Genomic DNA, 25,553 nt, shown 5'->3' with positions numbered 1-25,553 from the left:
AGTCGGTCAGTCACCTCTCCATAATGCGCTGTCAGACGAAAGAAACCGATCCTCCGTGAGAAAGAGAGCTCGGTAAAACTTTCCTGGTGTGCGAGATCGATGTTTGTCGGTTTGAAGGCTGAAAATCAACAAAGACGAGGACGCGAACAGACTCCTGAACTCTTTGCTCCTTCCGAACTTCTTCAACTCTCCCCTCTCTCGCTTCTCTCTTCTTCCCTCTCTCTTTCCTTCCCAGGAGCAAGATTGTACGAGACGGCTGCCGTTGACTCTCCAGAGGCGCCTCAGCAAGAACTCAATGAAATCGTCATTCACCGATCTGAAAGGCCGCCTCAAGTTTGCTTCCAGGGCCGCTCCCAACAGACCTCGAAACCTTTCTGTCTTTTGGTGTTTCCCTCCCAACGATCACCTTCTCCCCCCTTCCCTTCCCTTCCCTTCTCTTTTTCTTGTCCAAAGCAGCAATGCTTCTCCTTCCTCTCCTCCTCTCTCTTCTCCCGGCTTCTGTTCTCGCAGCTCCCTCCTCCCTCCTCCCTTCGACTCGATCCGACATCAAGAGATTGTCCAACGACCAACGACGCGAGCTCGCTGCCACCATCGCCACTCAGCTTTTTGCTCGAGACCCCAACGATCAAGTTAACCCAGAGATCATCAAGGCCGAAGTTCTCGTTTTCCTTCAAGATCTCGAGCAGCAGGGAGCCAACACGGGAGGGATTCAGAAGAGACTCTTCGGTTTTGGGGACGACGACCCAAACGAGGGAGTTTTGACTGGTTATGCGCCTGCTCGAGTCGCTTGCCCTGAGGGACAGACCTTCATTCGAGTCGCTGAAGTGAGTTTCTAGCAGCTAAGGCTGGCTGAGAAGACGCGTGAGGCTGCCGACGAGCGGATTCGTCGTCCTTGTCGCTTGGGCTGACCTCTCCCTCCTCTTCCCTTGCTTTCCTTTTCTCTCTCGCCTTTCCCCAGAACATCTCCACCGTCGAAAACGATCACATCCAAACTCGTCTCAACCCCGATCGATTCCTCAACTACCTCTCTGGTCTCAACATCTCTCCTTCGACTCTCAACCTCAACCTCAACTCCTCCTCTCCCACTTCTTCCTCTCCCAACGTCGGACTCGCTTTCTCTGGCGGTGGCTACAGAGCGCAAATTTCCGGCGGGGGTGGACTTTGGGGAACGGACTTCAGGAACGAGGTGAGTTTCTTGATCGAGAGGGAAGCGGAAAAGCATGGAGTTGTTGGCGGGGGAGGGGAGGGAGGGGAGGGAGGAGGAGTATCGACGCGTCATCCCTTTGCACTTCAATTGATAGAGGAAAGGAGGTCGAAGGCAAATTTGAGCGATACCATCTGGGAAGCTGACTTCCCTTTCACGTCGGCGTTTGATCTTTTTGTAGGAAGCTGTCGCTGCTGGGACTGGAGGAATCGGACAGGTCGCCACCTACATGACGGGACTCTCGTGCGTCTCTTCCTTCCTTCTTCCTTTTTCTCCCTGGGTTTCGTCTCAGGAGCAACAGGTTTCGTACTTCTGAATCCTGACAGCTAACTTTTCTCGTTCCTCTTCGCTTCTTTTTCGCTCTCGCAGGGGAGGTAGCTGGTTGGTCGGGTCTTACATGGCGAACCAGAACAGAACCATCCCCGATCTCGCACAGAACGTTTGGAACCTCTCCGACAACCTCGTGATTCCTGACGTATCTGGGTTCTTGGGAACGACGCAATACTTTGCCGACCTCGTTTCGGAAGTTGCGTCGAAAGGAGCGGAGGGTTTCGCTACTCAGATCGTGAGTTTCTCTCTTCCGTTGATCTCCTCTTCGCCCCATTTTTATTCCTCAGTTCTGATACGACTGTCGCCTTTTTTATCTGGGTTGTTTCAGACCGACTACTGGGGTCTTGCTCTTTCAGCTCGTGAGTTTCGCCGGCTCGAACTTTCGACGCGTCGTTGTCGTTCCTTCTTTTCCTTTTCTTCAGCTCCTGTCGATCTTCCGTTCTCTTCTTCGACGTCCACTGATGATCAACCTCTGTTACTTCTTACCCTTTCCCGCTTTCCCTATCTAGATCTCTTCCCTAACCAATACGGACCTCAGGAAACTCCCAACCTCACCCTCTCCGATCTCGCTGGTCTTCCTGCCGCGGACGTTCCCTATCCTATCATCATCGCTGCTGAACGAGAGCCAGACACCATCGTCGTCTCTACCAACGCTACGATTTGGGAGTTCACTTGTAAGCCGTCTATCCTTCGAGACCCCTCGCTTCCCTCTTTCCGAACCGCTGACGGAGCGCATCTCTTCTCTGGGTGTAGACAACGAGTTTGGGACGTGGGGATTCGGAGGAGGAGCTGGAGGAACCGATTCTCCCATCATCGGTGCTTTCATGAACACCACTTTCCTTGGAACAGACATGAACGGAGGAAGTGAGTAAAGGCTGAAGTCTTCGAACGAGTCGAGCGTCCGTGCTGATCTTCGTCGTCTTGTAGTTCCTTCGTCGACTGAGGAGGAAAAATGCTATATTGGATTTGATAACTTGGGTTTCGTTGTCGGAACGTCTAGGTGAGTCTTGAGTTCAGGATTCAAAGAAGAGAAGGAGGGGTCGGATCTTCTGACGCGTCGACGAGACGAACTGCTGCTCCCTCGAGACCCGAAAATCTCTCTTCTCCGACGCTGACTCCTTCTATTTCCCCTTCCCCCACCTCCCCCTCCAGCACTCTCTTCAACGCGGCCTACGTCATGATCGTCTCTTCCAACAGTTCCGACTCTGGAATCCTTGCCTCCACTATCGAGGCTGTTCTTGAGGCCATCGGGGAAGCAGGAAACGACGTGGCAACCTACCCAAATCCCTTCTATGGCTTTGCGAACGAGTCAAACCCTGTGAGCACGCTTTCACGTCGACCGTTGGGAGGATCTCGAGCTGGAAAGGGAGAGGAGAAGCTCGAGAGCTCATCAATCACCAATCTCCTCCCCTTTCTTCATACAGCTCGCTCAATCGGAAACTTTGACTCTCGTCGATGCTGGGGAGACGAACCAAAACATCCCCTTCGAACCTCTGCTCATCCCTGCTCGAAACGTCGACGCGATCATCGCCTTCGACGCTTCTGCCGACACGACCTACTCGTGGCCCAACGGAACCGCCATCTCGACCACTTACCAGCGATTCAACGTGAGTTTTTCAGACTCCCTTCAGCGAGACATGGTATTCCAGCTGACGAGACAAAATTTGGATATAGGCTCTCGCAATTTCACTCGACCATCCTCCTTTCATGCCTGCCGTCCCTTCCGCTAACACCTTCGTCAACACCGGTCTCAACCAACACCCCGTCTTCTTCGGATGCTCTGCCGACGCGAGACCCAACACTACCGCTCCTCTTATCATCTACGTCCCCGTCAGTAGTCGAATCTCGTCGTCTCCCCTCTTCGTTCCTCGGATCTTCGCATCGACTCTCAACTGACTCTCGTCCCCTTCCCGTCCTTTTTTCAGAACTACCCTTGGGTGAGCCATATGCCTCGAGTTTGTTTTTCCTTGGAGTCCTGAGCTGATCTTCTCTCGTACAGTCTACTGCTTCCAACACGTCGACTTTCCAACTTGAGTACGAGACTTCTCAAGCTCTCGACATCGTTTACAACGGAGGTCGAACTCTCACCCTCAACAACACCATCTCGAACTGGTCGACCTGCCTCGCTTGTGCTCTTGCTGATCGAGCCGTCGCTCGAGGTGGATCGGAGAGGAGTCAGACCTGCCGAGACTGCTTCGGTGAGCTCCCTTCTTCCTTGTCGCCTCACTTTTTCCTTCGTCATTTACTCACCTTTCTTCTCTCCTTCTTCCGCTTCTCAGGCCAGTGGTGTTGGTGAGTTTCGACTCCGTCACAGCCTCGATTTCCGCGTCTGGAATCTCTCGACTTACGCCTCGTCGTTCTGTTCCTTCCTTCTCTTCCTTCCAGGGACGGAGCCATCGACGACTCCACTCCTACCACCGAGTACGAGCCCACCGTTGGAAGCGTCCCCTCTTTCCTCGCCAACTTGGGAGCGACTGCTACCGCTGCTTCCACTCCCACTCCTTCCGCCTCGACCGCCGCCGACGGAGCGTCTTCGGGAGCTGGACGAGGATTCGTCGCTGCTTGGGGAGTTGGACTCTTCGGATTGGTGCTCGGAGCCGCTTTGCAGTTCTGAGGAGTAGCTTAGTCTTTCGTGCTTGTGAAGGGGAGGGGACGGAGGGAGGGAGGGAGGAGTGAGAGGATGGATTTTACGACGCGTCGAAGCTTATGCCCCCGATCTCTTTTTATTTCTCCTGTTCTGTGTATCTCGCTCAGTTTGTCTTATCTTAGTAACGCTCAGTCTTAATATCTGTTTGGCTCTTTCTGCTCACTGTATCTCGAGTATGACCCTGCTTGCTTCTCGATCTGAACTTGACAAAGGAAAACGACTTCGTTCGATCCTTTTCCTTTCCTTCGCTTCACCTCTGTTCATTTTCTCGAGGGAGAGGTTTGAGTCAAGAGGATGAGCTAGCATAAGTATACAAAAATCGAGTTGAACCGAGTACTTTTGAGAGAAAGAGAAGCGAGAGAGAGAGAGAGAGCACAACCAACCAAAACGGAAAAGCAACAAACACAACCACACTAAAGAAAGAAGAACGACCTTAGCCTACTCAATCTAGTGGTGGAACAACCTCAAGTTGGTCCTAGCAAACACCATCTCGTACTCGTCGGCGACCTCGAGGCAAGCGGCGTCCATGATGGATCCTCCAGGAGCACCAAGGTAGGTGACTCCGGACCTCTTTGCTCGGTGGACGTTGTCGGGGAAGGGGAAGAAGGCGTCGGAGGCGCAGGCGACTCCGGTGAGGAGAGCCATGTGGGAGGATCGCTCTTCGGCGGTGAGGGGAGTGGGGACGGTGTCGAAGAGGGAAGCCCACTGAGCGTGTTCCGAAGGGGAGGAGGCGAAGGCGGTACCGGTGACGAAGAGGTCGATGGCGTTGGCTGGAGGAGGGGAGGAGAGAGGCAGAGAGAGAGAAGGAGAGGAGAGAAGAGGGGAGGGCGAAGAAGGAGAATCAGCTCGTGTTCGGAGAAAGAGACGAAAGAAGGACGCGTCTCGAATTCGAAGAGAAAGAAACGACTCACCCTTGTCAGCCCTCTTGGTTCCCTGCTTGAAAGGCAAGCTGAGGACTCGAGGGTGGTGCCTCAACCACCAGTTGTCGGCCTTGTCTCCGGCGAGACGAGTGCAGTGGATCCTCGACTGCTGTCCAGCTCCGAGTCCGATGACGGTTCCGTTGAGAGCGTAGCAAACAGAGTTGGACTGAGTGTACTTGAGAGCGATGGTGGCGACGAGGAGATCGAGGGTAGCCTGGGCAGTGAGCTAGATGCGGCGAGAGAGAGGAAGAAGGCGAGTCAGCGATGCGAAGAAGGGGAGCGAGGCGACGCGTCGAAGGGGAGAGAAAAGGACGAACCTCCTTGTTCTTGGTCACGATGTTGCTGAACAGGGACGAGTCGATAACGACGTCGTTCCTCTTCTGCTGGAGGGAGATTCCGTAGACCTGTCGGGTCTCGATGTCTCCGGGGACGTAGTTGGGGTCCATCTGAGGAAGAGAAAAAAAAGGGAAGTCAGCCAGGGCTCTCGACGCGACGAATCTCGCTCCTCTCTTCGCTTCCAGCTCTGCTACTTCGACAAAGACGAAACCCAGAAGGAAACAAGGAAGCTACTGACCTGGAGAACACAGTACTTTCCACCCTTCTTCTTCTTGAGGATCTCGAGAGCCTCGGGCTCGTATCCAGGAGCGATGACACCGTCGGAGACCTCTCGGTTGATGATTCTAGCAGTAGCGGAATCGACGACGTGGGAGAGTCCAATGAAGTCTCCGAACGACGACATTCGGTCGGCTCCTACAAAAACGTGAAACAACAACAACGAACCAACAAAGATCAGCCCTCTCTTTCCATTTCTTTCCTCCTTCGATCAAACTCACCTCGAGCTCGAGCGTAAGCGCTAGCGAGAGGAGTAAGAGCCTGCTTGGCCCAGAGATCCTCGACTCCGAAGACCTTAGCCTCGATCTCGGAGAGAGGGAGACCAAGAGCAGCTCCGGCGGGAGAAACGTGCTTGAAGGAAGCGGCGGCGGGGAGGGTAGGGTTGGAGGTAGCGGCGGAGAGCTCCTTGACGAGAGCGTAAGAGTTGAGAGCATCGAGGTAGTTGATGTATCCGGGGGATCCGGAGAGGACTGTTAAATTTCGGAGGAAGTCGGGGAGGGGGAAAGAAGGTCAGCTTCAAGAGAGGAGGAGTCGACGCGTTTCGAGAGATGGACGAAAGATGAGACAAAAAGGGTATGACAGGAGATAGAAACGAGTACCGATAGCTACAGAAAGAGAATGAAAAGCTGAACTTACCCTTGATAGGAAGCTCTCCCTCGGTAACGAAAGCCTGAGCGGGAGCCTGATGAGGGTTGGCTCCGTACCTCAACTGCATCCTCTGGACTCCAACGCTGCACTTAGCGTCTCCCTCTCCTCCCAACGACGCGTACTCCTTCCTGAAGTAGTCTCCGATCGCTCCATCGTACTCGGCGGTCATCTCGAACGCCTTGAGGGCCAATCCTCGCTTGGTCTCCTCGGAAACCTTGCCGTCGGCCTTCCACTCGGAGAGAACGGTCTCGTAGTCGGAAGGGGAAGAGAGGATCGAGACTCGAGCGTGGTTCTTAGCAGCAGCTCGAAGAAGGGTGACTCCTCCGATGTCGATCTCCTCGATGGCTCCGGCGAGGGTGCAGTTGGGAGCGGCGACGGTGGCCTCGAAGGGGTAGAGGTTGCAGACGACGAGGGTGATGGGGGAGATTTTGTTGGCGGCGAGATCAGCGAGATCGGAAGCGATGTCTCGGGAGAGGATACCTGGAGGAGGTGAAGGTGAAAAGTCGACGCGAATGGAGCAAAGAGGAGAGAGGGAGGAGAAGGAAGGGACGAGGAAGGTCAGCTCTCTTCGTTTCGTTCGACGAGCTCTTCCCACTCGTACAAGATACAAAAAACGCGACTGACCTCCGTGAACGGCAGGGTGAAGAGTCTTGACTCGACCTCCGAGCATCTCAGGAGCCTTGGTGATGGAGGAAACGTCCCTGGTAGACGAAAACACCAAGTTCGAAATCTCAATCAGTCCTCGCCTCCTTCCTTCCTCTCTCTCGCCTCTGGTTTTGCTTGGAGAGGACTCACTCGATCTCAATACCAGCCTCCCTGATCATCTTGGCGGTTCCTCCAGATCCGAGAAGTCTGAATCCGAGCTCGGAAAGAGACTTAGCGAAGGGGAGGAGGCCAGTCTTGTCGTAGACGGAAAGGAGGGCTGGAGGGAGGGAGGGAGGGAGGAGGAGAAAGAGGAAGCAGGAGAGGAGAGGCCGTTCCGTCAGTTCAACTCTCAAGGAACGAGATCTGTAGGAATGAACTGCTCACCGATGGGTTTCTCTTGAGCTGAAGACATGCTTGAATGTGGTTGGCAGTCAACCGTCTTCTCTTAGATCTCGTCGAAAAGTGGTCAAACCGCGCAGCCCAAATTCACCTTCACCTCCAAATCAAGTCCTACTGCTTTCGCCTTCAACGCCGACAAACTCTGAAATATGGTCTTGGCTTCCGCACCTTCCTTCGCAGGTCCATGGACTTCCTTGAAGCAACCTCTCACTCCCTGGGTGTAAGCAGCTCTCCTCCTCTTCGATTCAAGTTCTCGTGAGCTCGAAGCTGACCTTTCCCTCCCTCCCTTCCTTCCTTCCTTCTTGCTTTCCTCCCAGGGCTGAGCGAATCCGAGACATGAAGTTCGACCAGATGACTCCAGTCCAAGCTAGTGTCATTCCCATGTTCATGGGGAACAGGGACGTTGTCGTAGAGGTGAGCTCTGAATCAAAGAAGAAGAGCTGCTGAACGAAGCTGACCTCGAGCGTTCCTTCCCTCCCTTCGTTCTCCCCTTCTTAGGCCGTCACTGGATCCGGAAAGACCCTCGCTTTCGTCATCCCTATCATCGAGAAGATTCTCAGGCGGCCAGTCCCCCTCAAGAAGGACGAGATTGGTGCTCTTATTATCTCTCCGACTCGGTTCGTTCTCTTTCCTCCTCGCCCGCCCCGTCCGTCTCCCTTCCCCTCGACTCGAAGCTGACCTTTACTTCGAACTTTAATTTCATAGTGAACTCGCCACTCAAATCCACTCCATCTTCCAACTCTTCTCTCACCCATCCCTCGCTCCTCCACTCCTCCTCATCTCGTCGTCCGAGTCGACGCCCGGTCAGGATTTGGCTCGTTTCCTCGAAACCGAAGCCTCCATCGTCGTCGCCACCCCAGGACGAGTCGACGAGTTCCTGTTAGGTCGAGGGAAGGGCATTGTGAGGGTCAAGGAGATGGAAGTGCTCGTTCTGGACGAGGCTGATCGGTGAGTTCGACGTTTCGTTTCCGTTTCGACGCATGATAAGCTTGAAGCTCGAGCAGAGCTCCTCGCTTCGACACAGGAAGAGGCATGCCGTCAGCCTTTGATATCAGATCCAGAGTGGTGGTCTCTAGGATTTGACGTCGGATCATCGTCTCTCTCCGTCGCGTCCAGCGAGCTGACCTTTCCCTCCTTCCCTCTCTTCGCAGTCTCCTCGATCTCGGATTCTCCCCAACCCTCACTCGTCTCCTCAACCATCTCCCTAAACAACGTCGAACAGGTCTCTTCTCAGCAACCATGACCGACGGTCTCACTGAGCTCGTTCGAGTTGGACTTCGAAATCCCGTCCGAATCGTCGTCAAGGTCGAATCGAAATCGAAACGTCCACTGCATCAGGATCCCAACGCTCCCTCTTCCAGCACAACCATCGAACGACGAACACCAGCAACTCTGACGAGCACGAGTTTGGTGTGCGAGAAGGGAGAGAAGCTGGAGAGTCTCATCCGGGTGTTGGAGTCTGAGAGGTTGAGGGAAGACGCGGACGGGATGCCCGTTGGTGGGAGCAAGTTCATTGTTTATATGGCTACCTGTGCTGCTGTGGACTACTTCTACCGAGTAAGTACATCATCGCCTCTCGTTTTCTTCTCTGCGCCTCTCTTTTGCTTCGTCGCTGCTCCGACGCGTCTCCCTCTCCCTCGACTGACCTCGTCTCCCCTCTCCTCGCCTCTCCATTCGCATCCAGATCCTTTCCAAACTCCCTCTTCTCTCCCTCTACACCATCTCCTCCCTCCACGGCCACCTTCCTCCAACTCATCGAACCTCCGTCCTCCACTCCTTCTCCACCCACCCTTCCACCACCCTCTCTCCCTCGATTCTTCTCTGCACGGACGTTGCCGCTCGAGGTCTTGATCTTCCCGATGTCGACATGGTCGTTCAGTACGACGCTCCCGTGGATCCCAAGAACTTCAGTCATCGAGCTGGAAGGACGGCAAGAGCTGGGAGGAAAGGAAGGGCGGTGGTGTTGCTGGAGAAGGGAAGGGAGGAGGAGTACGTTGGTGAGTTTAGCTTTGCCTTTCGCTTGCTTGGAGTCTCAGGGTTCGAGGGTTGGGAGTGAACGGGTGCTCGAGGTCGAGGGGGAGCTTCTTCGCTGGCGAGAGCAGAAAGGCGACTTCGACGCGTCGCCTCTTCTTCTGCTCGACTCAACCAGCTTCACGAGCACCCGACTCGTGATCGACTCCATCGAGTGTTTGCGTATACTGATTAATATCATTCCTCGTTCTTTCTTCCCAACACAGACTTCCTGCAAATCCGTAAAATCCCCCTTCGACCTCACCCACCTCTCCCTCCCCTCCCCTCAACCTCCTCCCCTCTTCTTCCTCACCTTCGAACCATCCTCCTCTCCGACCGGGACCTCCACGACCGATCTCTCAAAGCCTTTGTCTCCTTCCTTCGAGCGTACTCGAAGCACGAGGCGAGCTACATCTTCCGAGTGAAAGATCTGGATCTGGGAGGGGTCGCCGAGTGCTTTGGATTGCTGAGGATGCCTGGAGGACCTGAGGTGAAGGATTGGAGGAAGAGGACTGGGATCTTTGTGGAGAGGGGTGGGAAGGGGAAGGAGAGGGAGGTTGTGGATGAGGAGGGGATGGTTGTTGATGGGGAAGAGGTTGTTGAAGAGGAGGACGCGACGACGAAGGTTGAGGGAGAGGGAGAGGGAGAAACGGTGGCTGAGGAGCAGGAGCAGGTCGTTGAGGAGGCTTCTGGACCTACTGTTGGAGCTGAGGATGATGGTGACGAGGTGCCTGTGGTGGTTGAGGGAGGTGAACGAGTGTGGAAGGACGCCGAAGTCGACGTGAGTTGCTCGTTCTTCGTCCTCGACGCGTCTGGTCCTTCCTTCGCCCCCAATCTGACCCACCCCTCTTCTATCTTCCAGTGGTCTGCATACGCCTACGCCTCCAAACCCCGAGAAACTCAACGTCTCGAAACCCTCACCCTTCCTCGTCCCGCTCGTCCAGCCAACAAGAAACCCAAACCCACCACAACCGCTCCCGCCTGGTCGAACAAGACAGCCTCCAAAGCCGAGAAGGACGTTCGAAAGGAGAAGAAGGTCGCCAAACGATCGTTCGAGAAGGCTGCTGAGAAGGCTCTCAAGATCTCGGAAGCGGGAGGAGTGGAAGCCTACGAGGCTGCTGCTGCCGCTGCTGCAGAGAGCGACGGAGAGGAGAAGGAGGATTGGATGGAGTTGGTGAGGGAGACGAAGAGGAGGAGGAAGGAGGAGAAGGCTGGAGGGAAGATGGGTGGGAAGGTGCTTGCTGGAGGGGATGGAGACGAGGGGAGTGACGGGGAGAGCGGTGAGGAGGGAGGAGGAGGAGGAGGGATGGATTTCGGAGATCTTTAGATTCGGTTACTGAGAGTTCGAGTTTGCTGTTGTACGATACATATATCTGCATCGCAATCTTGCAAAAGGATCGTTGAACGAAGGCAGGAGGAGAGGGAAAGCCGGCAGCCTCGCGTCGTGACTCTTTCCTCGAACAACGCCAAACACAGCGCAAAAACATAACTGCAAGTAGCTAACTAGTCCCTCATATCCTCCCTAATAGGTACCTCGTCCGTCCCGTTCGCCTGAATAAACGCTATCGCCCTCTCCCTCATAATGTCGTCCCAAACCTTCGCGTCCTCCTCCCTCACCGGCCCAAAGGTCCCAATTCCTCCCCTCAGGATCACCTCGTCCGGGATCGTCTGCAACCTGCTCATCTCCCTCCTCACGAACCCAACCAACTGGTTCAACTCCTCCGGCATCAAACACGGATCCCACGTCTCAGGGATCTCTCCCAACATCGGAGGGCTCTTGAGATCCGTGGGCACAGGACCGATCCTTCCCTCTCCCTCCATCTTCCCCTCCAGATCCTGAGGTCGAATCTTCCCGCCCATCCCGTCCGCCTTCCCGATCTTGGACAGGTGCTCGACTCGTTTCCTATCGTTGAGACCGGAGGGGATCTTGACTCCGACGGTTCCTTTGGCGAGTCCTCGAGCGCCGAAGACGTTTCGCCAGAGGAAGAGAGCGAGCTCGGTGTCGTTTCCGAGGATGGCTTGGTCGAAGGTGATTCGGTATCCTGTGAACTGCTCTCCGAACTCGATCATGTACTTCTTGACGAATCGTTCAGGGATGAGGGGACCGAGGGTTCGTCGCATCCGGACCTCGAGGAGGGAGAAGAAGTGGGTGAGGAGCTCCTCCTGGTACCGTTTGGCTTCTTTTTTGGGGAGGGCTCGAAGTCGGGGGATGTACATGCTGTTGGAAGGAAAACGTAGGATGTGTTAGAGCGAGAGAAAGGGAACGAAGGTGGACCAAGGGAAGAGGAGGAAAAGGCGGGAGGTGGGGAGGAGGGAAGAACGAGCGGAGAGCTGAACGAGATGATGAACGAACAGGAGGAGGAGCATGTGAACAGAGAACCAAGCCTGCATGGTCCGAGGCAGCTGACAGTCTGAGAGAGAAGATAGAATGAAAGGAGGGGGGGGGAAGGAGTGAGCACTTGAGAGGAAGCTCACGAGCTCAAAAAAAGGGAAGGAGGAGCTCACCCGTCCAGAAGAAGTCCTCGTTCCTAACCAGTCCATCACTCGCCTGTCCTACAAAGTTCCTCGTAGCCTCGATAGCCGTCCCTTGTTTACTGGACTTTCTCATCGCCTGGACGAGGGGTCGGACGAGGGCATGGAACCAGGGAGGAAGGTCCTCCTTGACGGAGGTTTGGATTCCGACCTGATGTTTGGGTCGAAGGTAGAGGTAGATCGAAGGGTCGTACTTGAGGACAATCTTCTTTCCAGAAGCGTCCAGACCTGTGCGAGGAGTGGGAGGGGAAGGAGTGTTGGTGGAGAGGGATCGGAAGGAGGTTTGGAGGAGGAGGGAGGAGGAAGGAGCGAAAGGTAGAGCTGACGAGGAGGCCGAAGAAGCCAGTGTCCGTAAGGATCGAAGAGGAGTGGAAGGGACTCTCATAGAGAGGAAAGGGGAGATGTAAGAAGCGAGGTTGAGATGGGAGGGGTGTGTTGTTGAGAACGTCGACAGTCGAGGGATGGGTGTTGGAAAGGAGGAACGGAGGGAGAAGAGCTGAGATCGAGATTTGGGGAGGAGCGATTGGCTCCGATGCTCAAGCTGCAAGCAAGAGAAAAAATGTCGATGAGATGCTCTCAAACGCTGAGACTCATCGAGAAACTGGTTGTGGCGAAAGGAGAATATTTCTGATGACAGACTCCTCTCAGGGGAAGAGGAATCTAGACGCGTCGAGATCCGGCTCGCAGGACGAGAGCAAGGTCGTGAACATGTTATCGGGCCTACGTCTACGAAGGATGTTGGGTTTAGAGCATGGAAAATGATGGAGACTCGGAAGAGCATCCTGCGAACGAAGAGGGAAAAAGAAAGAGGCAGAGGACGCGTCAACGAGGGCTCGACGGTTCGCTCTCTGAGGAGAAGCTCACCTTCCCAGCTAACTCTCTCGGTTTATCACTTGGTAGTTTATGTCCTTCGAGCGATGACCTTTGAGAGCGAAACAACAACGAGTCGAGGCTGGTCAGACCCACGGGCTCAACACGACCTCCACAAAAGTGAGGGAAGAAGCCAGAGCTCACGTCGTAGTGCTTGGTAGCCTGGTAGGAAGCATAGCTCCACATTCCGAAGACGATTGAAGTTTGGAAGAGCATCACTCGGGGCGACATGGTAGCCATTTCGAAGCGAAGAGGGGAGAGCGACGAGTTGAGAAAGTTGTTTGGTTGACTGGTGAGGCTGAAGATTGATAGAGGTGGATGTGGTTTAAAGGAACAGAAGGAAACTTACCTCATCCGTTGCTTTTTGTTCTAGTCCGAGGAGGCGGGCGAGGAAGAAAGAGCGGAAGTAGGCGAATGGAACCGTCGGTCTCGACGCGAGGACGCTGACTCGTTCGACTTACTTCCTGTTGTTCGAGGACCGAGCTGAGAGAACTGGGAAGAGTCGCAGAGGTGAGCACGCTCGTACTAGTCCTTTGAATTGGATGATTCTAGGAGATCATCATGAAGAAGGACGTGCTGGAACGGAACAAGGAAACTGCGTCGCCACTCGAGACCGAGACGCGTCTTCTTTAGTCGTTCTATCGGATCTCAGCCGTTGTCTTCTATCCAGGTTATTAGAAATGCACGAGTTCTTTCCGAATGAAGTATCAAAGCATCGAAGGCCAAGGAGAAAGGGGATGGACTCTCTTCGCTTTGACTTTCTTCGACAGCCGTTGAGTTCAAAGGAGAAAGGCGTTTCGTATCGTCAAGGCTAAAAAAACAAGTGTGAAAAGTACAGATGAAGGAAAGGGAAGACTGGCAGAAGTAGCGATCTGAGAAGGGGAAAAGGAAAGGAGAGAGAAGACGGTCAGCTCAGCCTTCGTTCGTCTCAAAAGGTGAGGCGGGGAGGAGGAGGAGGGATCGAAGCTCACCTTCTGTCTATCCTTTCCTCGAGAAAATAAATGCAAGGAAGCTACAGCACTCTAGTGGTGGGATGACGAAGCAGCGGCTTCCCTGAGCTGCTGCATCTTGTACTCCTGAGCCTCGACGACTCGCTGGGCGATGATCTGAGAGAAGAGAGAGAAAGACGGCGGAGGGTCAGTGAGGGAGGAGGGAGAGGGAAGAGAGAACGAGGAGGAAGGACGACTCACAGAGTAGTGCTTGGTGGCCATGTACGATCCGTAGAAGGAGAGGGAGAAGAGTCCAGCACACTGGGCAATCTTAGCGGAGGAAGGGTAGTAGGCAGGCATGGTTGAGAGGTAGGAGGGGAGTTGAGGGTGGTTTGGTTTGGTTTTGGTTTTGGGTTGGTTGGTTGAAGGAGGAGTGAAGGATGAAGGATGTGGTTGATGGAGAACTGGGAAGGCCTGCATCGAAACGGACTTTATGGGTCCAAAGAAATACAAAGAAGACGCAGAAGAAAGACGAATGAGGGACGGTGATAGGTGAGGGACTTGAGCTTCGCCGTCCTTCTTGCTGCTTCCTTCTCCCCTCCTTTCCTCTTCAATGAGGCCTCCAGAGCCACGAGATCTGCACGCTTCGAAGGAAATTAAAGGGCTGAAAGTTAGTCCAAAGCTCCGGTGGACCCTTGAGTGGTGGTTTGGAGGCAGGATTGCAAGGAGGCAGAGAAGAAGGAGAGCCAAACATCGAGGTCGGGTCAGACCGAACTGTTCCGTCGACCTTCCTCCAACGTCTAAACTTCTAGTTCGGAATTCTCATCCTACCCGTCTCGCTAATCTCAAGTTGGGCACGGACCGAGTTCAGCTGACCCCAGCTTTCCCGAAAGAACGCGAGAAGTAGACAACCATCGATCCTCAAGAAAAAAACTACAACGCTTCAAACAAGACGACCTCAACCGCGTCGTCGCGTCTCGTTCAGCCCTCTCCCTCCAGCTCGCAACCGTACACGTCCCTCGCCACCCTCCACCACTCTCCCAACCTCTTCCCCTCTCCGACCTTGCCTCCCTCCCTCTCCTTGCCACCCTCACATCCGACAGCGAACTCTCCAGCGTACTCGACCTCGAGAGGATGAACTCTCTTTCCGACGATAACGAGACTGTGAAGAGGAGGACCAAAGTCTTCCTCTGGCAGCTCGGAGAGTTGGGTGAGAGTTCCAGCACGGAGGAGTTGAGTAGATGTTCCGAGACGAGAGAGGGTGATGGCGAGAGTGGTGTCGGGATCAAGAACACCTGGGTTGAGAAGGGAGAGGGAAGGAGGAGAGAAGGTGAGCTCGAACGAACCGATGAACGAGGAGACGACGAATCGGCCGACGGCTCACCTTCGCCTCGAGTAGCCTCGGTCTCGAGAAGCTGGGAGATGGCGAGAGCAGGAGACATGTATCTCGGAGGCTCGTAGATCAGGCGTCCCCTGTAGAGTAGACGATGCGAACAGAAACGATCAGTCCTCGTCCGTTTGCACGCGTCTCGATCCGCCCTCCCCTCGTTCCCAACAACCAGCTCAGACCCCCGCAGATACGAATTTGACTTGATGAGATGCTACACTCACCGAGCCATGTTCTCCTCACTCTGCTCCCTGACCTTGATATCCAGCAAGATCAGCGTGTGCATTCCTCGCTCCCAGTTCTCCTTCACTCGGTCGTAGAACGACGAAGGCTTCCAGGTATCGGTGAAGAAGACAAGCGAGACGGTCTGTCCGAAGTTGTAAAGCTGAAGTCCGCAAGCTCCCATGGCGTTCATGACGGAAGCGTTGTGGATAACGAGGGAAGGGATGTTGAGAGCTCGAGCTCGAAGGAGGAGGTCGGTGTGAGTGGTCGCTCTGCAAGGGGGAGGAACAAAGTGATGAAGCTCGTCAGCGTCTAGAGATATGCATCGACTAGCAAAGCGCGAGACGAGGCGAAGAAGATGTTCGGCGACGACGGGACGACGAAAGATGGAGGCGGAGAGGCGAGCGAAGGGAGGGGACGAACCCGAAAGGATCTCCTACGACCAAGAAAGAGACGTCGACCTTGTCTGCGTCCTTGAGGATCTCATCTGAATCAGTCTCGACCATCTCCCGAGGAGCAAGAATGACCTCCTTGCCGTAGAAGGCTTCCTAGAAGGGGAGTGAACGAGCCGAAGGGAGGAGGAGAAGGTCAGCAGCTTTCCTTCGAGCTCGCAAACGCTTGAAGGTGAGCAGAATCGAACGTACCAGTCGCTCCTTGTCGACCATGAGGATACTAGTGTAAGCCTCGAGGTAGATTCGAGACGATCCTTTCACGGCCTGCAGGGGAAGAAGGAGGTCGAGGCGAAGGAAGGGGGAAAGAGGTCAGCTCGAGCTCAACAAACTTCCTTCCTTCCCTTCTCGACTTTCGTTCTGTCCTTGATCCTCGACGAAGAAAGATGACCAAAGAAGTGGACTTACCTCCAATCCCTTCACAGTGATATCCTTCTCGTCCGAGAGTCCAAGTCCAATGAGATACAGCATTTCTGGCGAGGTGAGTGTTAGAAGTGTCCGCTCAAGGCCTTCAACGAAATTGGAGGGATGAGCTCGGCTCGCTCGCTTCTTTCTCTTTCTTGACCACGTCGAGCAGACCGGCTTTTTTTCGAGAGTCGTAGGGATATTAGATAGATAGACCAAAACACTTTAAAACAACCAAGAACACACCAAAATCAAACGAGAACGAGCGAAGCAGAGAAGAGGGTTACAACGGCGTGGGTACAACTTCATTCAGCTTCTCCTCTTCTCCCTCCGACGAGATAAAATCTACAGTACAAACAGCTAGAAGTAAAACATGACCACATCTTCAAGAACCCTCATCTCCAAATCGGCCTCTGAGCTCCCGTTGGCTTCCCTCCCCGACTTGCAACCCCTCCAGCCCTCGATAACGATCCATCTCTCCTCTTCGTCCCCGTCGAAGCGACGACCCTCGAGCCTCCGATACTGCTCCCACCTTCCTTCTTGAGAGACCCAAAGGTCAGATAAGAAGGAGATGGCGAGAGAGCCTCCTCGTCGTCCCCAAGCTCCACCTCCCTCCTCGCTGCTCTCGACCTCGACGACATTCTTCCTCCACCACCACCCGAGAAGAAGTCCCTGGGACTACTTCCGCTTCCCATCGAAGCCACTGATGATGCTCTCGTCGAAGCCGTGAACGACAAAGAGGGGGCGACGCCTCCTCTTCGCGTAGCAGTCGGGGAAGCTTCCCAAGACGCGCCTCCTCCTGTTGATCCTTGCCTTGAGGACGCTCGACTGGCCCGGGGAGTCCTCTCACCAGAGGAGGATGACGGAGAGGACTCTCCTGCTCGAAGATAGGAGCTGTAGGAGGTGGGGATGGTTGGGTGATGGTGGAAAGCGGCGAGATCGTCGTCTGCCTCGGAGGAGTAGGAGCGGGAGGAGGATCGAGAGGAGAGGAAGGCTGGGATGATGGTTGAGCGGAAGGGGGGAGGAGAGCAAGAGTAGAAGTTGGAAGGAGGTATGTTTTGAGGGTGATGGGTGGAGGAAGGTCGAGAGGGACGGATCGTAAGGTCTGAACCTGCTGGGGAGGGGTAGGTCGGGAGGGTTGTGGTAGGAGCCGCCAGGTTGGAGGTGGTTGACCTGTTGCGATTTCGGAGGACGAGAGAAGTTTGATACATCCGATGGGAGTTAAGGAGGATTCGATGGGAGTTTTTGAAGCGTGGGTAGGAGGAGGGATGAGGGTGAGGGAGGGAGAGCGACCAAGTGAGCACGTCGAGAGAGGGAGTGATGAGCCCGAGCGTTGCGCTCGTTTTTCCGGGATGAGTTGACCATGGCGAAGAAGAGGAGTAAAGGAGGGAGTGTCGGATGTGAGCGGAAGGCAAGGAGGAGGTTGAGTTGGAGCGTGATCGTCGATGGGGGCGTCGAGGACGGGAGGATTGGATGGGTTTGACAGGACGAGAGGAGGAAGTGGAGGATGAGCGAGAGGAAGGTCGGGAAGTGAAAGGCTGAGTTGGGAAGAAGATAGGAAAACTAGTCAACACGAGCAAATTCAAGGCGAATTCAAACTTTGAGGCAAGTCAAACGAAGGAAAGAGAGACTCACAAAGTACGCCCACCTGGCGAACCCGCTCTGAGTTCTTCCTGCACCCTCGTCCTCCTCCTCACTATCGAACCCACCCCTCCTACTCAAATAACGACGACAAAAGTCCTGCCTCCCTTCGTCCTCCTCTTCCTCGTCCGATTCCTCCGACTCCATGACCGAGGAAGAGGCTCGGAGGGAGGTCGCTCTTTCGAGGAGAGGCCGTCGAGCTCGTGGTTCTCGTTGTTGCGGCCTTGAGGAGGAGGAAGCGTAGTGGGAACTTCTAGAGGACGGTCGAGAGGGTGGTAGGGAGTGGGTGCGAGATAAGAAGGAGGGGCGGGAGGGAGGAGGGGGGCCCATGGTGCTTTGGAGGAGAGCGAGAGGCGAAGGAGGGAAGGAGGAGGGGAAGGAGGGAGGACGAGTGTGGCCGCTGATTTTCTCAACGAGATCTCGATGAGAACCTCTCGAGTTGGAGTGAAAGTTTGTCGACCGAGCGGAGAGACGGGTTTTAGAGGATGAAAGGGAAGGGAGGGGACGGGAGGACTTGGAGGATGGAATGTCAAACGAACGAAAGGTCGTTGAGGTTGGGGATGAAAAGGAAGTTGTGAAGGATTTGGAGCGTGCTTTTGAGGCAGATCTTCTCGTCTTCAAGCTCTGGAAGTTTGTCGGATGTAGGAACCCAGTTTGGCCTTCGATTTGATGGGAGCGGGATCGGAGGGAGGATGGTGGTTTGAGGCCAGGAAGGAAAAGCAAAAGCACGGGGGGAGGCGTTCCGAGAGAGAAAAAGCAGCCGCGCCCACGTTCTCTCCCGAGATTCAGCTGAGACTTTGATTTCTCTTCTCACAGGACAGAAAGACAGACCTCGCTCCATACAGTCATTTCTGGGGTCAGAGGAGAGAAAAAAGAAAGCAGACGCGTCGCGGTACTAACCTCTCTCCTGCGGAAAGGCCAAGCATGCGTCGTCCCAGCGAGCTTCCTTCCAAGGCGAGTCTTTCTCCTCTAACTCCTTCTTTCACTCTCTCCTCCTCCTCCTATGGTTCCTGGTTGCTCTCTTCTCCTAGCTGGAGCTGTGCTCCTCTCCTCCTCTGTACAAGCCATCGATACTATCCCCACGGACGTCATGGATCGGGTGAGGGCGAACGCAATCGCATCCTCGTCGAAGAGGTGAGCTCGTTCCCTCCTCCTCCTTCCTTCCCTCCTCCTTTCCCTTGAGCTTACTCTTCCTCCCCTTCTTCCTCGTCTTAGCTGGGAGAACGGAACTCTCGCTCGCGCTATCACGGAGCTGGACCACCTCTCTATCTCTCCCTTCGAACCCGATTTCCTCCCTCCGTGGTCGAACAACGAATCGTCTGCTGCTCTCTCGACCCTCGCCTTCGACGCCTTGGCCTCCAAAGTCGAAGAGTTTGGCTTCCTCTCCCTCGATGGTTCCTGGAGAACCACTGTCAACGGAACAAACCTTCAGCTCGTACCCGATGGCTCAGCAGGAGATCCTGCTGTGAGTTTCACGTCCTTGATCAATTCAAGAAGAGGAAACGATCGTCGTCGCCTCGTCGACCCACCTCTCTCCTCCTTCCTTCGAACCGATGCTGATCCTCTTCTCTTCTTCTTCTTCTTCTTCTCCTCTTGCTACAGAGCTTGGGAGAGGTCGTCATCTGGGCGAACCAAACCGGTCAGATCTTCAGAGAGCCTGGAAAGTACTCCATCGCCGCCGAATCAGAGGTGAGTCGACATTCCGTTGCCTTCTTCTCCTTCTGAGCTCTCCTTCTCTCTTTTCTGGTCCGCTCTTGGAAGAGCGGAGAGCTGGTCGGTCTCCTGTATGGCGATGACGAGGGAAGCCACGAAAAGCTTCCTGTTCGAGCGATGATGGCGTTCCAAGACGCGTTGCGACACGAACTCCGACCTCCCCTTGCTCTTTTCCCCCTGTCTCGTCACGTCTAAATTCTTGACCAACTTATTTTTTCTGCCTGTACAGGCTTACTATATCACCACTCTCGCTCCTCGAACCTCCGACGGAGCCATCTCGCATCGAACGGACGACGTTCAGCTCTGGTGAGTTCTCCTCTCCAGTCTTTCTTTCTTTCTGCCCTCTCGAAACAATCTCCCGCCCTTCAACTAACTCGTTGCCTCGCTCTTTGTGTTAACAAAGGTCGGATTTCATGTACATGGTTCCTCCTTTCGTGCGTCTTGCATCTTTATGCTCTCTCGCTCTCCTCGTCCTGTCACGACGCGACGAGCTGACCTTCTTCGCTGTCCCAACAGCTCGCCTACTACGCCGCCATGACCTCCAACACCACCATGATGAAGGATGCCTACGACCAGTGCCGACTCTATCGACAGTACCTCAAGACCGACTCAGGACTCTGGAAGCGTTCGTCTATCCTTTCTCCCTCTGTTCATCCACCAAGTCCTCACCGTCCCCTTTTCCTCGCCTTTTAGATATCCAACTCGGTCGAAGTGGTCAAGATCCGATGAACTGGGGTACTGGTAACGCTTGGGCAGCCGCTGGAATGATGCGAACCATTGCTAGTGAGTTCATCTCGTTGTTTCGAAGCGAGACTCTCCCTCGACTGACGCCGTCTCCTCCTCTCTCTCTCTCTCCCAAGTTATGCGAAACTCTCCTCTCAACTCTCAGTACACTACTGAACAAGCCGATCTCCAGATCTGGATCGAGGAGATCATGCTCGGAGCTTTCTCTCATCAGGTGCGTCGGCGTGGGTTTCTTCCGTCGAGCTCATCCCGAGACTCGAGAAGGCTGATCTCGTCTTCCCTTCCATACAGCTCACTACTGGTCTCCTTCACGACTACCCCGATAACCGAACTTCCTTCCCTGATGCGTCCAGTTCGTTCCTCTCTCTTTCTCATTCGTTCTTCTCCCCCCGTTAATCTCTCTCTCTCGTCGCTGACGCTCCCTCGCTCTCGCTCTCTCCCCACCAGGCACCGCTCTCTTCGCCGCTACCGCCTACCGACTCTCCGCCTACGGTCTTTCCTCCAGATGGGTTCCTTTCGCCGAGAAGGCCTATGCAAACATCTCGTGAGCCGTCTTCTCTCTTTCTCTCCGAGCCGTCGTCGTCGGCCCTCTCCTCCGCTGACCTTTCTTATTTCCTCTGCTTCTTCGTTCGTTCGTTCTCAGCGCTCAACTCCAAGCCTCCTCGGACGGCTGGCTCGCTCCCGTCGTCAACCCTCTCGCCTGGGGAGTCCGAGGTTCCGAATCTCCCGAGGGACAATCCTTCGTTCGTCTTTTTGCCTCTCCTCTTCCTCGACGCGTCTCTCCCTTTCGCTGACCTCCCTTCCTTCCCTTCCGTTCGTTCTTCGTCTAGGTCATGCTCATGGAAGCCGGTCGACGAGCCTGGAGACTCGCTGGGTCGACCAACGAGACGGGTCCTACAGGTCCTCTTGAGGAGGACGAGTCGCAAACCGTTCCTGCTTCGTCGTGAGTCGCCGCCGTTCCTCTCCTTCCTCTTTCTCCCTTCGCCCCTTGGCGACCCGCTCCCTACTACGTCAGTCTTCGGCTTGACGAGAGCCGTTCCTTGGGAGCAAAAAAAGCAAGCTCTCGACGGGGAGGAGTTGATTGAGAAGGAGGTGACAGACCTGGAACTGACGTTCCCTTCCCTTCCTCCGCCCGTTTCAGAGCTCGTCCAGCGATGGTTCAAGGTCTCGTTCTGGGAGTTACCGCTCTCACGTTCGGACTCGTTTCGCTTCTCTAATCGTTCGATTTGCTTCCTGCTTCAGCTCGGTTTCCCCCTCTATAGATCACATAGACAAGGATCTCCTTCTTCCCGCTCGTTCTCTCTTCTCCCTTCTCTCTTCTCCTTTGTTTTTGGAATGAAATCTCCTTGGAGGCGCTCTTTGTTTGATTACCCTCTCCGTTTGCGACCGCTCTTCTCTCTCTCTCTGCATCTTTCTGCCTGCCTACTCTTATACCCTCGTCTCTCTCTCTCCTTTTGCTCGTTTCAGCCTATCTGCTGCTTCTATACACGCTCTCTCTCTTCGAACGCGTACATACGTCCTGAGAACCGGAGCGGGACGGCAACCCAGGCGAAACTCTCTCTCTCCCTCGCTTGAGCTTGGAGGACAGCCTCTCTCTCTCGGAGCCAGGGGACGAAGCCGGCTTGAAAGGAGGGCACCACGAGGGGGACGACGAAAGAACGGATCTCTGTCCTTGTCTGAGGTTTTTGCCTTTTTGGCCCTCCAACGTTCTCTTGCTCCTTCTTTTGCTCTCTTTCCCTTCTCTCTCTTCTCTCGACGCGGACGAACGAAAACCAACGAGGTCGGCTCCGATATCAATCAATTGGACCAAATTCAACAGCAAACTCCAAACCACGGATCCTCGGAAGCTCCCAAAACTCGCCCTCAATCCCTCTCCCTCCCCTCCTCTCCTCCCCTCCCCTCCCCTCCCCTCCCTTTCTTCCTAGAGAGGATCGCCCTTACCCACCTTTTCCCTCCATGCCCCCCGCCGCCGTCGCATCCTCCTCCTCCTCGCGGCGTCACTCGACTCGAACTTCTCCCAACAACAACCATCCTTCCTCGTCCTCCTCTTCCTCGTTCAACGTCAAGAAGGAACCCTCCTCGAGCCTGTCTGCTTCGCTCAACCAACTCGATCTCGAATCCACCACCACCGGAACCGGACCCGATCGAGCTACTCCGTTCTCGAACTCGGGAGACGGTTCTTCGGAGGACGGAGCGGGAGGAGGAGGAGCGAGACGGTTGAGGGAGGTCACCACCGGGATGGAGGACGACGACGGAGACGATGGAGATTTCGTCGTCGGAGGAGGAGCTCGAGGAGTAACTCGAGGTGGAAGTGGGAGAGTAGCTTCTACGAAATCGAAGAGAGGGTCGGTTTCGAGTAGGAAGTCGTCGCATCATCCTCAGCAGACGAGTGAGTTGGAGGAGGAGGAAGGCGAAGAGGGAGGAGAGGGAGAGGAAGGGGGCAAGTTGTTGGGGAGGAGAGCGAGTTTGAGGACGAGGAATCGGTTGAAGCAGAGGTTGCATAGGTGAGTCCGAGTCTTTCTTTCTTTCTTTCCTTTCTTTCTTTCTGGTTGTACGGAGGGTTTGTGGAGAAGAGCGAAGGAGAAGGGATGGAGGGACGAGGAGCGAGGTTGCTCCGTTGAGCTTCTCTTTCTTCTTGAGCAGTTTTTCTTTCTCTTCAATCCTCTATACTAACCTCTTCCCCTCCTCCTTATCTCTCCCACAGGGAGCGCCGAGCCAAACACCTCGAAACGCTCGAGTCCCAAATCTCCCAACTCCCCTTGCTCACCTCCCAGATCTCGCACCTCAACCAAACGCTCGTTTCAACCCAAGCCGCTTTGCAGAACGCTACCGCTCAACTGGCGTCGGCTGGAGCTCAGATGCACGCGTACGAGGCGTTGATCAGGGACATGCAAGGGAGGGAACTCCAGAGGGAGGGGATGGTGAGGTGGTTTGAGGCCGAGGTGGTGAGGTTGAGAGCTCAGACGATGGTTCATGGAGCAGGAAGGCAGCAGGAGCAGGAGCAGGAGCAGGAGCAGAAGAGGGTGGAAGGTGGTGCGAGGGAGGGGAGCGAAGGAGAGGAGAGTTCTACTCGAGCTGGAGGAGGAGACGTCGAGCCTGGAACCGGAGACGAAAAGGACGACAAGGACTGGAACTCGATCACGCCTACAGCTGGAGGAACGCTTGATCCTTCGTGGTACAGCAACGAATCCGGAGGAGGAGGAGGAGAGTCGTCGAACTCGTCAAACGGAGGAGGAGGAGGAGGAGGATCGTTCGCGTCCCCTTCGAACTTCAACTTCCCTCCCTTCCCTTTCCCTCAGCAACCTCAGTACTTCTTCCCTCCTCCTCTTCCACCTCCTCCTCCCCCACCTCCTTCTTCTATGCATCAACATCCTCATCAACACCCCCACGGCCATCCTCCTCACCATCCTCACCACCACCATCATCCTCACGGACCTCCTCCGCTTCACCACCGACCGCCTCCTCCTCCTCCTCCTCAGCAGCAGCAGCAGCAGAACCAACATGCTCAGTACCAAGGAAACAACCAGACGATGGCGTTCGCTCCTCCAGCTCATCTGTTCCCTCCTCATCTTCGACCTCACATCCCTCAGAACCAACAACGCGCCAACCTCCCTCAGATCGTCACGTCGCCGCAACCGATCCAGCAGAGTCCGAACCTTCCTACGCCGATGACGACGGGTACAGACACAGAAGCAGTAGCAGGTTCGAGTGCTTCTCAGCAACAACAAGCTCAAGCTCAAGCTCAACCAGCGATGAACCAGTTTTCGCAAACGCAAACGTACTCCTCCGGTCCTTCGTACGGGTACTACCAACCTCAACCTCTCTTCCAACACCAACAACAACAGCAACAACAACAACCCACGCCCTCCACTTCAATCTCAATCCAACCAACCAAACCCATCCTCTCCATCACCTCCCCTCCTCCCGCCAACCCCACCACCGCTGGCTCGCCCTTCTCGCCCTCCCCTCCAACCACCACCGCTCCTCCCAACCCGCTCCTCTCCACCCTCCCTCCTCTCCAAACGCACTTCACCTCCTCCTCCTCTTCTACCACGCACTCTTCCTCCTCCTCCTCCTCCACTCCTCAACCTCCCCCCCAAGCTTTCAACAGCAGCATCCTCTCCCCTCTCGTCCCCTCGCCCATCTCCACCTTCTCCTACTCGTACACGACCACGACCGGTGGAGGGTTGCCGCCTACCAGTGCGGGTGGGATGGGGATGGGGATGGGGATGACGACGCCTAGTCAGTGGGCGTACGGAGGAGGAGGGTTGAGTGCGGGTGGGATGTGGCCTTGGGCGAGTTTGGGAGGAACAGGAGGAAGCAGTGGGTTCAGTCCGATTACGCCCGGTGGAGGAGGGAGTGGGACGATGATGATGGTGGGGATTAGTCCTTTGGAGAGTCATGCGAGGGAGGGAGGGAGGCCGTTTTAGATGGGACGGAGAGGAGGGGAGAGGACGCGTCGAAGGAAGTTTGAGTCTTCGCGTCTTCGTTCGTTCGTTCGTTCGTTCGTTTCTTTCTTTGCTCGTTTCGACCTGCTTTTTGACTATCTAGACTCTTCTTCTTTCGGTTGTGCTTTTTCCGTTCCTCGTTTTCTTCTCTTCTCGTCTCGACTCAGCAGCTTCTTTCTTTTTCTCTTCTCTCCCTTCTCTCCCTTCGCTCTTTCTTCCTTCAATTCGATTAAAACGTTAGACACGCACGGACAGCAGCTTTCTTTCTTTCTTCCTTTCTTCTTCCTTCATCTTCCTACTCTCAGCTCGGTTCTCGGTTCTCGGGATCTCATCTCATCTCATCTCACCCATCTAGTCTACTGTACCTCTATCGTCCGTCCCACGCTTTTCGTTTTTCTCTTCTTTACGCTTTTGTTGGTTCTCTCTCTCGTTCGGAAAACCCTCTCGATCTCACCCCCTCGGACAATAGCTTTCGATCGATTGCTTTTTTGATTATTTTTTGGTGGTTGGGTTTGGGTTTGGATGGTTTATGTATTTTCTTGTGCTTGCTTTGGTTGGGGTCTTTTTGGGTGCGAGAGAGAGAAGGGGGGAGTCCGTTCGACCGCGTCCGTCCAATCGTCTTTGCTTGGCTCGACAAAAAGAGTAGAAGACGTGAAATCATGTATCCCACATCTCTCCTACATACGAGAAAAAGGAAAGCACGAGCAACGAGGCAAAACCGCAAAACCGAACCGAACCGAACCGAAAAGCGAAAAAAAAACAACGAAGAGGGACGAGCGAGACGGAAGAGAAGGGATG

The 25,553-nt window shown here is 54.8% G+C and overlaps 9 protein-coding genes across 9 annotated transcripts; 3 read left to right on the top strand and 6 right to left on the bottom strand.

The window, feature by feature from the left end:
• The first annotated feature begins 364 nt into the window (after positions 1-364).
• Positions 365-4,458, top strand: BDY24DRAFT_403538 (lysophospholipase catalytic domain-containing protein). The gene is made up of 15 exons (XM_076642390.1): positions 365-824; positions 959-1,186; positions 1,386-1,447; positions 1,574-1,769; positions 1,863-1,893; positions 2,044-2,208; positions 2,288-2,398; positions 2,462-2,534; positions 2,687-2,852; positions 2,959-3,141; positions 3,209-3,364; positions 3,460-3,471; positions 3,534-3,732; positions 3,814-3,826; positions 3,920-4,458. Exons 1-15 carry the CDS (start codon positions 459-461, stop codon positions 4,146-4,148), a joined length of 2,190 nt encoding a protein of 729 aa, XP_076492515.1. The 5' UTR covers positions 365-458; the 3' UTR covers positions 4,149-4,458.
• A 9-nt stretch (positions 4,459-4,467) lies between these two features.
• On the bottom strand, positions 4,468-7,514 carry BDY24DRAFT_403532 (bifunctional purine biosynthesis protein ade10). The gene is made up of 9 exons (XM_076642389.1): positions 7,391-7,514; positions 7,157-7,283; positions 6,986-7,062; positions 6,350-6,841; positions 5,935-6,183; positions 5,676-5,851; positions 5,419-5,547; positions 5,093-5,327; positions 4,468-4,951 (listed from the first exon to the last, which is right to left on the bottom strand). Exons 1-9 carry the CDS (start codon positions 7,416-7,418, stop codon positions 4,629-4,631), a joined length of 1,836 nt encoding a protein of 611 aa, XP_076492514.1. The 5' UTR covers positions 7,419-7,514; the 3' UTR covers positions 4,468-4,628.
• A 40-nt stretch (positions 7,515-7,554) lies between these two features.
• SPB4 (ATP-dependent RNA helicase SPB4) lies at positions 7,555-10,742 on the top strand (the record flags this gene model as incomplete). The annotated part of the gene is made up of 8 exons (XM_076643911.1): positions 7,555-7,625; positions 7,723-7,819; positions 7,904-8,022; positions 8,111-8,353; positions 8,557-8,962; positions 9,090-9,402; positions 9,643-10,196; positions 10,278-10,742. 8 exons carry the CDS (start codon positions 7,555-7,557, stop codon positions 10,740-10,742), a joined length of 2,268 nt encoding a protein of 755 aa, XP_076492513.1.
• Positions 10,713-12,620, bottom strand: CBP3 (Cbp3p). Its single transcript, XM_076642388.1, has 3 exons — positions 11,921-12,620; positions 11,769-11,826; positions 10,713-11,633 (listed from the first exon to the last, which is right to left on the bottom strand). The coding sequence occupies exons 1-3, from the start codon at positions 12,330-12,332 to the stop codon at positions 10,919-10,921; spliced, it is 1,185 nt and encodes a 394-aa protein (XP_076492512.1). The 5' UTR covers positions 12,333-12,620; the 3' UTR covers positions 10,713-10,918.
• Positions 12,621-14,287: 1,667 nt separating this feature from the next.
• On the bottom strand, positions 14,288-16,305 carry DPH5 (diphthine synthase). The gene is made up of 6 exons (XM_076642387.1): positions 16,213-16,305; positions 16,000-16,071; positions 15,779-15,903; positions 15,358-15,627; positions 15,131-15,219; positions 14,288-15,041 (listed from the first exon to the last, which is right to left on the bottom strand). Exons 1-6 carry the CDS (start codon positions 16,273-16,275, stop codon positions 14,728-14,730), a joined length of 933 nt encoding a protein of 310 aa, XP_076492511.1. The 5' UTR covers positions 16,276-16,305; the 3' UTR covers positions 14,288-14,727.
• On the bottom strand, positions 16,306-18,671 carry BDY24DRAFT_403509 (uncharacterized protein). The gene is made up of 2 exons (XM_076642386.1): positions 17,845-18,671; positions 16,306-17,747 (listed from the first exon to the last, which is right to left on the bottom strand). The coding sequence occupies exons 1-2, from the start codon at positions 18,178-18,180 to the stop codon at positions 16,605-16,607; spliced, it is 1,479 nt and encodes a 492-aa protein (XP_076492510.1). The 5' UTR covers positions 18,181-18,671; the 3' UTR covers positions 16,306-16,604.
• Positions 18,672-18,833: 162 nt separating this feature from the next.
• On the top strand, positions 18,834-21,719 carry BDY24DRAFT_403506 (uncharacterized protein). The gene is made up of 12 exons (XM_076642385.1): positions 18,834-18,984; positions 19,066-19,315; positions 19,453-19,539; positions 19,793-19,869; positions 19,967-19,997; positions 20,080-20,188; positions 20,257-20,346; positions 20,424-20,521; positions 20,599-20,659; positions 20,755-20,851; positions 20,951-21,050; positions 21,138-21,719. The coding sequence occupies exons 1-12, from the start codon at positions 18,854-18,856 to the stop codon at positions 21,252-21,254; spliced, it is 1,248 nt and encodes a 415-aa protein (XP_076492509.1). The 5' UTR covers positions 18,834-18,853; the 3' UTR covers positions 21,255-21,719.
• On the bottom strand, positions 21,720-22,867 carry BDY24DRAFT_403502 (uncharacterized protein). Its single transcript, XM_076642384.1, has one exon. The coding sequence runs from the start codon at positions 22,807-22,809 to the stop codon at positions 22,171-22,173; it is 639 nt and encodes a 212-aa protein (XP_076492508.1). The 5' UTR covers positions 22,810-22,867; the 3' UTR covers positions 21,720-22,170.
• Positions 22,868-24,140: 1,273 nt separating this feature from the next.
• BDY24DRAFT_403500 (uncharacterized protein) lies at positions 24,141-24,816 on the bottom strand. Its single transcript, XM_076642383.1, has one exon. It carries the CDS (start codon positions 24,708-24,710, stop codon positions 24,186-24,188), a length of 525 nt encoding a protein of 174 aa, XP_076492507.1. The 5' UTR covers positions 24,711-24,816; the 3' UTR covers positions 24,141-24,185.
• Positions 24,817-25,553: the final 737 nt, after the last annotated feature.

Source organism: Mrakia frigida, assembly GCF_051309035.1.
Source record: "Mrakia frigida strain ATCC 22029 unplaced genomic scaffold BDY24scaffold_46, whole genome shotgun sequence".
NCBI classification, from domain to species: Eukaryota; Fungi; Basidiomycota; class Tremellomycetes; order Cystofilobasidiales; family Mrakiaceae; genus Mrakia; species Mrakia frigida.
Note: the sequence above shows the minus strand (reverse complement) of the source record. Positions and strands in the feature narration are given on the sequence as shown.